Here is a 13,892-nt window from a genome sequence, read left to right on the forward strand (position 1 = left end):
ACAGACCAGTTCCAGATTTTTTTCTTGGCAGGTAAGATATGAAAGGAAAGGAAACAACAGGTTAAGGCGTACACACGTAGAAATAATATAACATCAAAAAGTATCGTAAACATGATAAATATAGACAACCACCCATATGTGGTGCCTCAAGATAAAGAAGGACACACAAATATTTTATTCAGATTGAAAACACCAGGAGACATTCGCCAACCTCCTTTTTGTTTACAAAAAGCATAGTTTTCTTTTTAATATCATTTTCGTGTAGATCACATAATTCTCTTTCGTTTGTAAAATGTACATGTATGGGTATGTTTTATTTAGGTTTCTTGTCGAAACTGCTCTTTAAAAATTATGGGGAAATGCGAATTGGGATTTCTCGTCGTATGTTTTGCGTCACAGATCAATCAGCATTCGATTCATCCGCGCCCAAATTCCCAGATGTAAGGTTTTTCTTGAGGTCCCTGGCATGCTGTGAAAAGTCAGAATCATTAGTACAAATGCGGCGGAGGCGGAGAGCTTGACTCTATGCTATACCACTTTTACAATGTTGAGGATGTCAACTGGAAGAGTGTAGATACTGGTGACTGTCTGTGGGCTTGGTGTAGAGATCTGTGACAAGGAGTCATTCCCGGGGGGGCACTCCAACTTTGGAGGTAACGCGTATGTAGGGCTGTTAAGACCCCCTTTTTCAGCATCGCTGTTACCCAAAGACCCCATATTTTTTTACGAACATATGCTCTGTCCATGCTCTGTCACCCGAAGACCCCCTATATAGACAACCAACCATATGTGGTGCCTCAAGATGAAGAAGGACACACAAATATTTTATTCAGATTGAAAACATCAGGAGACATTCGCCAACCTCCTTTTTGTTTACAAAAAAGCATAGTTTTCTTTTTTAATATCATTTTCGTGTAGATCACATAATTCTCTTTCGTTTGTAAAATGTACATGTATGGGTATGTTTTATTTAGGTTTCTTGTCGAAACTGCTCTTTAAAAATTATGGGGAAATGCGAATTGCGGGATTTCTCGTCGTATGTTTTGCGTCACAGATCAATCAGCATTCGATTCATCCGCGCCCAAATTCCCAGGTGTAAGGTTTTTCTTGAGGTCCCTGGCATGCTGTGAAAAGTCAGAATCATTAGTACAAATGCGGCGGAGGCGGAGAGCTTGACTCTATGCTATACCACTTTTACAATGTTGGGGATGTCAACTGGAAGAGTGTAGATACTGGTGACTGTCTGTGGGCTTGGTGTAGAGATCTGTGACAAGGGAGTCATTCCCCGGGGGGGGGCACTCCAACTTTGGAGGTAACGCGTATGTAGGGCTGTTAAGACCCCCTTTTTCAGCATCGCTGTTACCCAAAGACCCCATATTTTTATGGTTGAAAATTGATTTCGGGCGTGCATGTCGCACTGAGAAGCTCTGAACTTGTGTGGGATATTTAGTCCCTGGAGCGCTGCCTATCATTTTAATTCTGTTCCATATGCCTCCTAAACGATCACGGTCGGAAACGAGCTCGGAAACTTCACCAAATTCAGTTTATTCGCTTAGAAAACAACCAAAATCTTCTAAACTCATGTCGGATTCGGACAGTGACTGTACTACAATGGACTCCCCTATGCATACCAGTATACGGCATGATCTACATCATAGCACAGTGAGCGCCGATACGCTTGACGTAACCAAGTTGTTTACCACACTCGACAGAATGGAGGGACGTTTGAATGGCGGATTTAAAGACATGAGTGCAAAACTGGATGATGTGAAACAAGAAATTAAGGAGGTGAAAGAAGATGTTGAGCACGTTAAATCTTCCGTTGGCATCTTAGAGGACAAAATAACATTTGTTCAGAAAACTCAAGTCCCAAAACTGGAGGCAGAACTACGCTCTAAGATTAAAGCCCTGGAACAAGCCAAGCTTGAAACGGAATTATATAGCAGGAAGTCAAACCTTCTTTTCTTCAATGTTCCCAATGTCGCAAAAGAAAACACTGAACTTGTACTTCGTGAACACCTCATAAACAACTTGAAGATACCACAGGCTGCTGACTTCTTGTTTAATAATGTCCATCGTCTCCCATCAAAATCACAATCTGGCAACAAACCTCACCCGGTGATCGCTAAATTTGTCCGGATGGCGGACCGTGACATGGTATTGAACCATTCTCATGATGGCTCCAAGTCCAAGTTCGGAGTCGCACCTCACCTTCCAGCTATGATGCAGGCCGAGAGGAGACGCCTTGTTCCAATCCGGGAGAAGCTGGTAGCTGAGGGGAATAAAGCCAAGATCCGTACCACAGGAACCAAAGTCCAGCTCTTTGTGAACAACGTTGTTTGGAACGGCTAACTTGCCTATCGTAAGTCTACTTGCACTTGGACTTGAAATTTTGAACATGATTTTGAGTTTTGCTTACAATTATACCATATGTATCATGCTTGCCATGCTTGGTTTCATCAGAACTTTGCGAATTTCGCAGTTTGCTAAACTTGGACTTGAACTTTTCCATTAATTTGCATGGCTTCAAAGCATCTTCATCGCATTGACTCTCACAAGTTTCAATTGAAATTTGTTGTTCTCATCTTAATAAATGTTTTTAGTAACATTGTTGGTTTAATTGCCTATTATACCACCTTAATTCGTCGTCCGTATTCCATAGTGGCGCATAGTGGGGCGCTGCGAATAAACAACTTTTCGAGAAAATCGGGTTTGAAGAAATGCCAATTTAAAATCGAGTTGTGTAAATCAGACATTCATTATATTTTGTAAATGATGTGAAATTTCTGTAGTAAACTAAATAGATTTTATTGTTATATATTTTTCAAAAGAAATAAATACATACTATTGCTGGCAAACTGACAATAAAACTATACGTCACTATGGAAAACGAACAAAACGCAATACCCTAACCTTACGTTAACCGTACGCCACCTCGGTCGCCGTGTAATCCCTATGGCGTTACTTTTCGTCGTTCGTATTCCATAGTGGCGTATAGGTCCGATACGCGTACGCCACTATGACATACGATGTTTTTCATTTTTGCCGATATTTCATAATTATAAAAATAAAAAGTGTATAAAAAGTGGCGTATGGTCGATACGCCACTATATGGAAACAACAAAATATCACTTTGTAACTATACGCCACATTGAATTAATTAATTACTAATTAATTAGCTAATTATGACTGATGAGACTTAGAAAAAATGAAAGAGAACATCATTAAAAACATATGTGCCAATTTTCAAAAAAATGGCCAAAAATCACTATACGCCACTATGGAATACAGCCGACGAATTGTGACCTTGTTATCCATCTTATGCTCGGTTGATCTCCAACATTTCTTGTGCTCAGGTGATATAATCTGTTTAATTCATGCTCTCATAACTTTTCTTTTTACACAGTTCCACACAGTTCCAACTTGCTTTTGGGTCAGTCCATATCAAAACAGATTGAGTGTACACCCACCCTCTTGGATTTTGCTCTCCTTTGGCTCAGGGGTACCTTTCATGGATCCCTAGGTGAGGTCACAAGAAAAAATTCAAATTCCATTTCGTTTGCGAATGGCGGGCAATCAAAGTTTGGCGACCTCGACCAAAATTGGGAATTTAAGGGGTCCAAATGACAAAGTGCTCTCTTTGAGGGGCACTTTCTTCTTAATTGAATCAGTTGTGATCCTCTTTTTGAATGTGGTCACTCACTGGCTGTGTCTGAAATACCTAATGCAAAAAAAGATAGATTTCGGAATTTCGTTGGGATTTCAGAGGGGGTCAAAATCAGCACTTCGTACTGTTCAATCAAATTATCTTGATTTTGAAGGACCCATGATAATGTCACAGTGCACTTATAGGTCCTAATTATGTTCAGAATGGATTAACCATATGCCAATGTCTATGAGCAATTCAAAAAAGAGAAATTTCTAGACCCCTACAGAATTTTAGGCCACCCCTAAAGTGGTTCAGCCACAAATGGCACTTAAAATCGGCAAATTTTGACCCCTAATAACTTTAGGTGTACACCAGATATGAATTTCTAGTCTTTTGCATCTGAAAGAATGTAGTTTAAAGTTACTAGGAACATAAGATTTGTTTTGTATTTTTTTGTGTTTTAGTATTAAGTTGACGCTTTCAAAAATAGTCATTTTTGCCTAACATACCATGCATACAGGATGCCAATTTTAGTATGATATTTTTTTTATATTTTTGATCACTTTATAGCCATTTGTATTATTTATCCTGATATTTCAAGTTGCTCTTGAGTCAAGTAATAAGAAAAACTACTTTCTAATCCCTGTATGGATTTTTAAGGGGTCAAAAATGCACTTCCTGGCAACGATGCACATGCAAAGTACAGGTTGGGGGTCAAATTTTCAGAATGCTCCCAATTATGTCAAGTAATATATCAAATTACTCGTATGGTCATGAGGATTCCAAAATGTATAGTTTGTTATGTGTCAGACCTTTCAGGAGGGCGCTATGACGAAAAATGTTCATAGGTCAACGACCTTTTTGAATTCTGACCATAGTTAACAACGTCTGATTTTGGTAATTTTGGTGTCTAATTATATATGTTTTCTTGCATGAGAAATACAACTTAGCAAATTAAAAAACTATACAAGGAACCGATGACCCTCTTTTGCAATATGTCTGCCAAAAGCGTCCATATTGTAATTAGGAGGTCATTGGTTCCTTGTACAGTTTTTTAAGTTGCGTAATTGTATTTCTCATGCAAGAAAACATAATTAGACACCAAAATCGGACGTTGTTAACTATGTAATAACAGGATAAATAAGACAATGATCAAAAATAGAAAAAAGGGTATGTTGAAATTGACATTTTGTACCCATAACCTGTACATTATTAGTCAAAATTGGGATTTTTGGGACCATCAACTTAGTATCAAAACACAAAAATACAAAACAAATCTTATGTTCCTAGTAACATTAGACTACATTCTTTCAGATGCAAAAGACTAGAAATTCATATCTGGTGTACACCTAAAGTTATTAGGTGTCAAAATTTGCCGATTTTAAGCGCCATTTGTGGCTGAACCACTTTAGGGGGCCTAAAATTCTGTAGGGGGTCTAGAAATTTCTCTTTTTTGAATTGCTCATAGACATTGGCACATGGTTAATCCATTCTGAACATAATTAGGACCTATAAGTGCACTGTGACATTATCATGGGTCCTTCAAAATCAAAGATAATTTGATTGAACAGTACGAAGTGCTGATTTTGACCCCCCCTGAAATCCCAACAAAATTCCGAAATCAATCTTTTTTGGCATTAGGCATTTCAGACACAGCCAGTGAGTGACCACATTCAAAAAGAGGGTCACAACTGATTTAATTAAGAAGAAAGTGCCCCTCAAAGAGAGCACTTTGTCATTTGGACCCCGCCCCTTAAATTCCCAATTTTGGTCGAGGTCGCCAAACTTTGATTGCCCGCCATTCGCAAACGAAATGGAATTTGAATTTTTTTCTTGTGACCTCACCTAGGGATCCATGAAAGGTACCCCTGAGCCAAAGGAGAGCAAAATCCAAGAGGGTGGGTGTACACTCAATCTGTTTTGATATGGACTGACCCTTTTGTGCTTCTATTTGTATACGCTATTAGATTATGTTCATATTATATATGTTATGTATTTTGGCAGAACGATTTTATCTGGTATATCTGTTTGAGTGTTTTTTGTGTTACATGTTGGCAGCTATGGTAAGTGAATGTTATTTTATTGATATTATTGAAATGCTGTATTATTTGATACATATTAATTCTGTAATTACTTATGAGTATGATTGAAAAATGTAATTCTTGTTACAAAAACATCACGCATCACCAGCCAAATATTTTGTGTAATGGGTGTAATACATTCTATCACACCCGTTGTGTTTATTCTGATCTTAATCATGAGAGTTGGTTTTGTTTTAAATGTACTGGTGATATTTTCCCTTTTAATCATTATATTGATGACAATGAATTTAAATTTGCTTTATTTAGTTTTGACCATAGTATTGATTATAATAGAATGTTAAGTCTCAAATTTAATCCGTTTGAACATTCGACACCTTTATTTGCCAGACTTAATACTCTTACTGTATATGATATTCATAAATTATCTAAAGCTGTGTTTATGTATAAATTTACGAATGATTTACTGCCTGTAAATTTTTCTGATTATTTTGTTACTGTCAATAGAATTCATAATTATGGTACCAGGTATTCTGAATTGTTTCGCCCTCATAATTTTGTCTCTGATCTTGCCAGAAATACGATCAGAAGACAGGGTCCCATTCTATGGAATGCTATTGAGACATGTACTCGTAATTCCATATCAGTTAAAAAATTTAAACTAATGTATAAAGTGAATTTACTGTCTAATTATCATTAAGTGGTGATTATTTTATGCTCTGAATATTATTCATGTTATTTAATACTGTTATCTATTTGTAGTCCGCACTTCCAGACATTTCTGTCCTTTTCGTGTCATTTGCTCTCTTGTTATGCTGCTTCTGCTTTTCCATTTTGCACGCTTGTTTCGTTCATCCTTATGGACCTAACCAACTGTCTGGGAGTGTGGTTTACTCATGGATCTGCCTTTGTTGCCAACATGTAGCGAATGTCTGTCTCACTTGTAGGTAATGTCTTTGTCTACACATAAATGGTGTCTTTGTCTTTGCACTGTTTTGTATTTTGTTATTACCTTTCAGGGTGGCCAAAGTCTTCTCGAGCTTTGCTCTTTTTTTTGGTCATCCTACCATTATGTATTATATATATTTTCATTGCGTTGATATGGTAAATAAATAAACTGAAACTGAAACTGAATATTTTTTTACGAACATATGCTCTGTCCATGCTCTGTCACCCGAAGACCCCCTATTTTTCCATTTGATCTGTGACCCAAAGACCCTTACAAGTCCAATTTGAACAGCAACTTTCATTTATCATGGATTTTGTTACTTATTTTGAAAAAACAAGGAAATTTGAAGCCATTTAGAACTAGATACTCAATTTTTGAGGTTTCTGTGGCGCTTTTTCGGCTCTCTCCCAAAGATTCCATTTTAAAAAAGGTCATGTTCTCACCCAATGACCCTGCTGCTGTATTGTTCAAGTTGGCTTTTTGTGACGGGACACGGGAGGAGGGCTTCGCAAAGCTGTGTACTATGCACAGGTATATATTAATTTTCAGCCACTTAAAAGAGTATTTTATGATCACAGTATCCTTTTTTTATGACATTTTCAGTAGATATCCACGGAAAAAGCTTATTTCCAAAATTTCAGTTCGATATGTTTGCTAAACGAATTAATCTTCAAGAACTTATTTTTGTACATAACCATTACGTAGAGCTTTCCTCTGGTATAAAAATCTCAACTTTTTTTGAGAAAAGTGGAGACTGTGGATCACGAAATGTCCCTTTAAAAAGCTCTTTACATGTCATGTCAGTGAAGCTTGAATTAACATGAAGATGCGTTGTTCTGGTTTATTATCGTACAGGTAGCTGCACTGGTCATTTTGTTGCATTTGAGCTCATTTGATTGGGTGTGAACAGATAATCGTGGAAAAAGATACACTACATTTCTGTTTAGGCAGAATCGTTATTGGTTATGGGAAAATGCTAACACGAGGACTCGATATGGGGACCCAAGACGTCTCAACGATACCAGCAGTGAAAGGAAAAATGTGTATAGAGTGGAAACTAACTTACAAGCAATTGTACACACAACCCCAAAGCAAACCAACACAGACCAGTTCCAGATTTTTTTCTTGGCAGGTAAGATATGAAAGGAAAGGAAACAACAGGTTAAGGCGTACACACGTAGAAATAATATAACATCAAAAAGTATCGTAAACATGATAAATATAGACAACCAACCATATGTGGTGCCTCAAGATGAAGAAGGACACACAAATATTTTATTCAGATTGAAAACATCAGGAGACATTCGCCAACCTCCTTTTTGTTTACAAAAAAGCATAGTTTTCTTTTTTAATATCATTTTCGTGTAGATCACATAATTCTCTTTCGTTTGTAAAATGTACATGTATGGGTATGTTTTATTTAGGTTTCTTGTCGAAACTGCTCTTTAAAATTATGGGGAAATGCGAATTGCGGGATTTCTCGTCGTATGTTTTGCGTCACAGATCAACCAGCATTCGATTCATCCGTGCCCAAATTCCCAGGTGTAAGGTTTTTCTTGAGGTCCCTGGCATGCTGTGAAAAGTCAGAATCATTAGTACAAATGCGGCGGAGGCGGAGAGCTTGACTCTATGCTATACCACTTTTACAATGTTGGGGATGTCAACTGGAAGAGTGTAGATACTGGTGACTGTCTGTGGGCTTGGTGTAGAGATCTGTGACAAGGAGTCATTCCCCGGGGGCACTCCAACTTTGGAGGTAACGCGTATGTAGGGCTGTTAAGACCCCCTTTTTCAGCATCGCTGTTACCCAAAGACCCCATATTTTTTTACGAACATATGCTCTGTCCATGCTCTGTCACCCGAAGACCCCCTATTTTTCCATTTGATCTGTGACCCAAAGACCCTTACAAGTCCAATTTGAACAGCAACTTTCATTTATCATGGATTTTGTTACTTATTTTGAAAAAACAAGGACATTTGAAGCCATTTAGAACTAGATACTCAATTTTTGAGGTTTCTGTGGCGCTTTTTCGGCTCTCTCCCAAAGATTCCATTTTTAAAAAAAGGTCATGTTCTCACCCAATGACCCCATATTTTTCACATTTTGCTCTCACCGAATGCCAAAAATCATTCTCTCACCCAATGACCTCATATTTTTACATTTTGCTCTCACCGAATGCCCCTTAGTGCGAAAGTGCCAGCCCTACACCTATATCCATTTCATATTGAAGTGCCCCCCGGGAGTCATTCTCCTTTCTGATGGTGACATCCAAGAAGTTGACCTGGTGGTGAGAAAGTTCAGACGTGAATTTAATTGTTCTGTGGAAAGAATTGACATGGTCAAGGAAGGTGTGAAGGGTGTCTTCTTCTCTGGTCCAGATGAAAAACACATCGTCAATGTACCTCCACCAAATCCATGGACGACAAGGGGTAGCATCCAACATCTGCTCTTCAAGCCTAGACATGAAGAGGCAGGCGAACGACGGAGCCACGCGGGTCCCCATCGATATCCCAAATACCTGTAAGTAGTGATCTCCCATAAAGGTGAAATTGTTCTTAGTTAGTACATGATTCATGAGAGTCTTCAGATCATCAATTGGGGACTGGTGTGGCCACTTCTAGACAGCGCTTAGGTAGCTGAAATTCCTTCACTGAATGGGATGTTAGTATACAGGGATGACACATGCACAAGTGTCAATGATGGCAGTGCTGGGGATCTGGTCCTTGATAGCTTCAAGCTTCCTGAGAAAGTCCGGGGTGTCGTGTATGTATGACGGAGTCTGAGAAACAAGGGGTTTAATGAAATGATCAACATAGAGGGATATGTTCTCAGTGGGGGAACCATTACCGGATACAATAGGTCGACCAGGATTCCCGGGTTTATGGATCTTGGGGAGGAGATCAAATCGAGCAGCTTTAGAATCTGTGGGAGAAAGAAATGCATGGGCTTTGTCAGTTAATTCATCACGAGCATGCATGTCATCCAGGGTGGTCTGTATCTGTTGAGAGAAAGAGTCAGTAGGATCAGAATCAACAAGAGCATAGTTAGTACGATTGTTGAGGTGCTTCATGGTCTCATCGATATACTTTTGGCGATCCATGACAACCACAGCAGATCCTTTGTCAGCAGGCTTGATGATGATGTCAGTCCTGGTTCTGAGAGACTTGAGAGCCTGGCGTTCCTCACGGGGTAAGTTGTCATGTGTCCTGTGGGGAGAATTAGCAGAATTATTAACTTGGGAACTAACAACCTGCACGTATGTCTCCATGGCTGGAACCCTGTTCTTCGGAGGGACCCAACTGCTTTTCTTGCGAAAAGGCTCAGGTTCAGATGCTGGCTCATCAAGGAAAACCTCCCGTAGACGTATGCGGCGATAGTATTGAGTGAGATCCTGGCTGAGTTCTACCTGGTTGACCTCTGGAGGGTGGGACAGAACTTGAGGCCCTTGGAGAGAAGATCCAATTCAGCGGAGGAAAGAGAGGATGATGATAAATTAACGACTGTGGAGGGAAGGTTTTCGTTATCATGGTTAGTATCTTACGGATCTGCCTGTTTCTGCGATCAAGGTGTGGACAAACATGAATTTATCTCATTATTATACTGTTCCCATTGGGCCTCTGTACAACATGATCGCAGGTCATCTTCGAGTTCGGTGATTTCATCAGAGAAACTGTCAAGAGAAGCAGCACAATGTTCAGTTCATATTGATGAGACGGATAGATGTACCATATAACAGTTGATTCCACTTCTGCTGTAGAGGACCAGAGAGAGTGCCCAGCGCTGGTGTACATTTGACCTGTATGCCTGTAGGAATAATGCGAGAGTGGGAATAAAATCTGTAGTTATCTTGATGAAAAGAATAACGCATGGCTTTCTGTTTGGTCTTCCTGAGTTGCTGAAATAAAGATGTTGGGTTAGACATAGTGAATATAGTATACAGTGGATGCAGAACTTAATAATAATTTAAAAACATTTTGTCGAAAAAAAAATGAGACTAGTGAGCGTGTGTGAGGAACACAAGCTTAGTCCAGCACAAATGAGTTTTCCTCAAACTAAATTTCGGCAATGGACATGGATGCATCCAGCAGGGTCGAATCGACACATCAGTTGGACCACGTCTTAATCAATAGCAAGTGGTATAACTTAGTCCCTATTCTAGAACTTAGATTCTGATCATCAGCATCTTGCTCGTTTGCAGCCTAAGAACCATCAAAGGGAAACCCTGCAATATACCAAAAGTTCGACTGGAAGAAACCTCAAGATGCTTCTACAATAGAGAGCTGTTTCAAATCGAATTGTCAAACAGAATCGAAACAGGCATCCAGTGCAACGATACGTCTACTCCAATAAATCAGAGATACGATCAGTTTGCAATACTGTTGCAGACGTGGCAGAGACAGCTAAAGACGGAAAGGGATGAGGCCAAAAGATTAACTGGTCTTTAAGACGAAGCAGTCCAGAGAAAGATGGAGGAGCTCAATACCAGCCTGAATAGCTCTGAATGAGTCGTATACAAAACAGATGAATCGGCTGTACTCAGACTGGCCGACTTAATGGGTGACCATACTACAACATGAAAAATTTCATGATCTTTTTGGCAAAGACAGGAACCTATATTGTCAAGGCGAAGAACAGAGATGGTGCTGCACCAATGGATATTCATAACCTCGTGATAATACGCGATGTGTTTAATCCAATCACAGATAGTAACTTTTAAATACGCAAATGCAGATGACCGCGTCTCGTGACGTAGCTAAAAGTACGCTTTACAATGACCGTGCAATCACATCTACAGCACTCTGGAATGGAGGGGATGCAATGGTGGGACGTAGTCCATGGCTTTGGCACCGAAGTGTAAAGTACTCTAATACCCACCCAGTCAATGGATCACTAGCGGCATTGTTCCTACCTAGGAAGAGGAAGGGAGGCTTTAGTCTCATGTCCAACTAGTGAGGAACAGGCTAGATTTTGTCAAGGGAAACGCAATGTGGTGGACATCAGGTCCACGTTCTTAGAAGGATCATGGATGGTTTCCAAGATTACCAGCTTCCTCCGACAGTAAAATTCATACGCTCCAATTAATTAATGAAATCGCATTCAACTGATGCGATTTCCTTTAATGGATACTTAATACAAGACAATAAGATTTTGCTGCAACTTAAATATTGGGTTACTTTCATTTAAATGTACGCTGCTGCATCCATATTGGGACCATTGCCTGCAACAAATTAGGTGTCATAATGCGCAGAAATCAATTCTGCTTAGACTGTATATGCCATTCCCATCAACCGTTTTGGAATAATTGACAATCTTTTAGAGGGTTATCACTTTCTGTTAGGTGTTTATAAGTGGTGCACATTTAGATAAAAAAATCTCTTGAATAGAATGGCCCCCAATATGTTAAGTTGTTCCTTTGACTGTTTGATATAATTTTTTATCAAGATATAGCACTACTATAATAGTACTAATCATTCTTGTTCAGATATTTCCCCTTTCTTGCACTGAAACAATCTTACTCTCATAATATATTTTGACAGAGAGAAGGTGGACTGGCCCTGTCAAGTTCAAACAGTAGTGTAGCCAGCGGGGGGGCAGATGGGGCAGACTGCCCCCCTGACAAAAAATGAAAGAAAAAAGTGCCCTCTGACAAAGGGCAAAGGAAAAGAAAAAGGGCAAGGAGCCCCTTTTCCATCAAAATTTACCCCAATCATGGGCCAAAATGGTGTAAAATACAAAATTTTTGTAGCGCGTACACATTATCAAAATAAAGCCATTTTCATCTCGATCATGGGCAAATATAGTGTCAAATTCAAAATTTTTGCTCGCTACGCGCGCACATCGTCCCAATAAACCCTTCTTTGGAAGTACAGTCTCTCTAAAAACAAAAATTGCATGTTACAACTGCAATTTTCTTCAGATGTGCCATGGGGAATGACGTTACTTTTACTGCAGTTGGAATTGTGTAGCCCTCATTAAACCACCTACAATCATCGAAAAAAAGTCTTGGAACGCTTGCGTTGGGTGTAAATAACGGAAAACTCTCACCCCCTCTCCCCCGTTCAATGTTGAGAAATGCCAATGTCTTCAGCGGTTTCCGAATGTGTTCGAACATTGATTGATGGGGAGAGGGGAAGGGTAAATCATTGTTGTAGATGTCATGCTTGTTCCCATGCAAAATATACGTCATTAATTTCCATGATCATATGAAATTCTGCACGGAATTTTGACAGAGTGTACCAAGCGTTCCAAGGACTTATTTCGTAGATTGTAGCTTAAAATAATGACCTCACTTGGTGAAATATGAGGTTTTTGTCGGGGTTTTTGTTAAGATTTTGATCGTGACTTGACCATTGTGTATTAGAATTATCATCAAAGTATACTATCCGACCAATGAATTGAGTCGCCAAAACAGCTTACTATAATTATACTAAAAATACGATATTCAGAGAAATGAAGAAAAGACGAGTATGAGCACAGCTCGTAAAATTGCAGTCACCCTTAAAGATGTACAAGACTGAAAGGTTGCTTTTCCTCATTTTGAGATCCAGCAGTTTTATTTTAACTTTTAATTTTTTGTTGACATCACTATTATAAAACAGTAATATACAAGTGCAACTGTCTAGTATTCTATTTATAATGTTTCAAACAATGTATGTTTCTGACGCAGGTAAATTACTAGTACACTGAATACAGACCTTTAGGTTTTACACACTTTTCTTAACAATATGTATTTGTAATACTTTTAAAACAATAGCATGCTTAGTGTTCATTAAACACATAAACGCTCGTAAACACTTAATGATAAACGCATCGAAGCATTTAAATATTAAACATAATATATACATATTTGATTTTAAGATTAAACACCCTGCTTATAAACTAAAATTCAATGATATTTTCATTAATGTGATTGAATTATGAGTCTTTTCCCAGAAATAATGGTAATTAGAATTTCACTTGTTTGTGTACATGTACAATTACTAGTAAATATTATTGAAATTACAGTCAGGCTAACACTTTCTTCATGTTCTTCAAAAGTAACCTTTTATTGGGGATGCGTATTTTTTCAGGAATATAGCCCAATGGGTCGGTTTAGGTTATATTGGGCTTCTTGTTTAATTTGGAAACATTTTGGTATCACATTGTTGTGGTCAATCGCAGCCAGTCGCAGCTCTTGTAAATATACTCATCAACTTTGTCCCTGGTCTTTGATAGGAAGGCAAGTTTCCACATTATAGTATATGTTACATAAGG

The 13,892-nt window shown here is 38.7% G+C and overlaps 1 protein-coding gene across 1 annotated transcript; it reads right to left on the reverse strand.

Moving 5' to 3' along the window:
• Positions 1–8,922: 8,922 nt before the first annotated feature.
• LOC140162484 (uncharacterized) lies at positions 8,923–10,560 on the reverse strand. The gene is made up of 2 exons (XM_072185725.1): positions 10,365–10,560; positions 8,923–10,082 (listed from the first exon to the last, which is right to left on the reverse strand). Exons 1-2 carry the CDS (start codon positions 10,558–10,560, stop codon positions 9,301–9,303), a joined length of 978 nt encoding a protein of 325 aa, XP_072041826.1. The 3' UTR covers positions 8,923–9,300.
• Between the last annotated feature and the right edge of the window lie 3,332 nt (positions 10,561–13,892).

Source organism: Amphiura filiformis, chromosome 1, assembly GCF_039555335.1.
Source record: "Amphiura filiformis chromosome 1, Afil_fr2py, whole genome shotgun sequence".
Lineage (NCBI taxonomy): Eukaryota > Metazoa > Echinodermata > Ophiuroidea > Amphilepidida > Amphiuridae > Amphiura > Amphiura filiformis.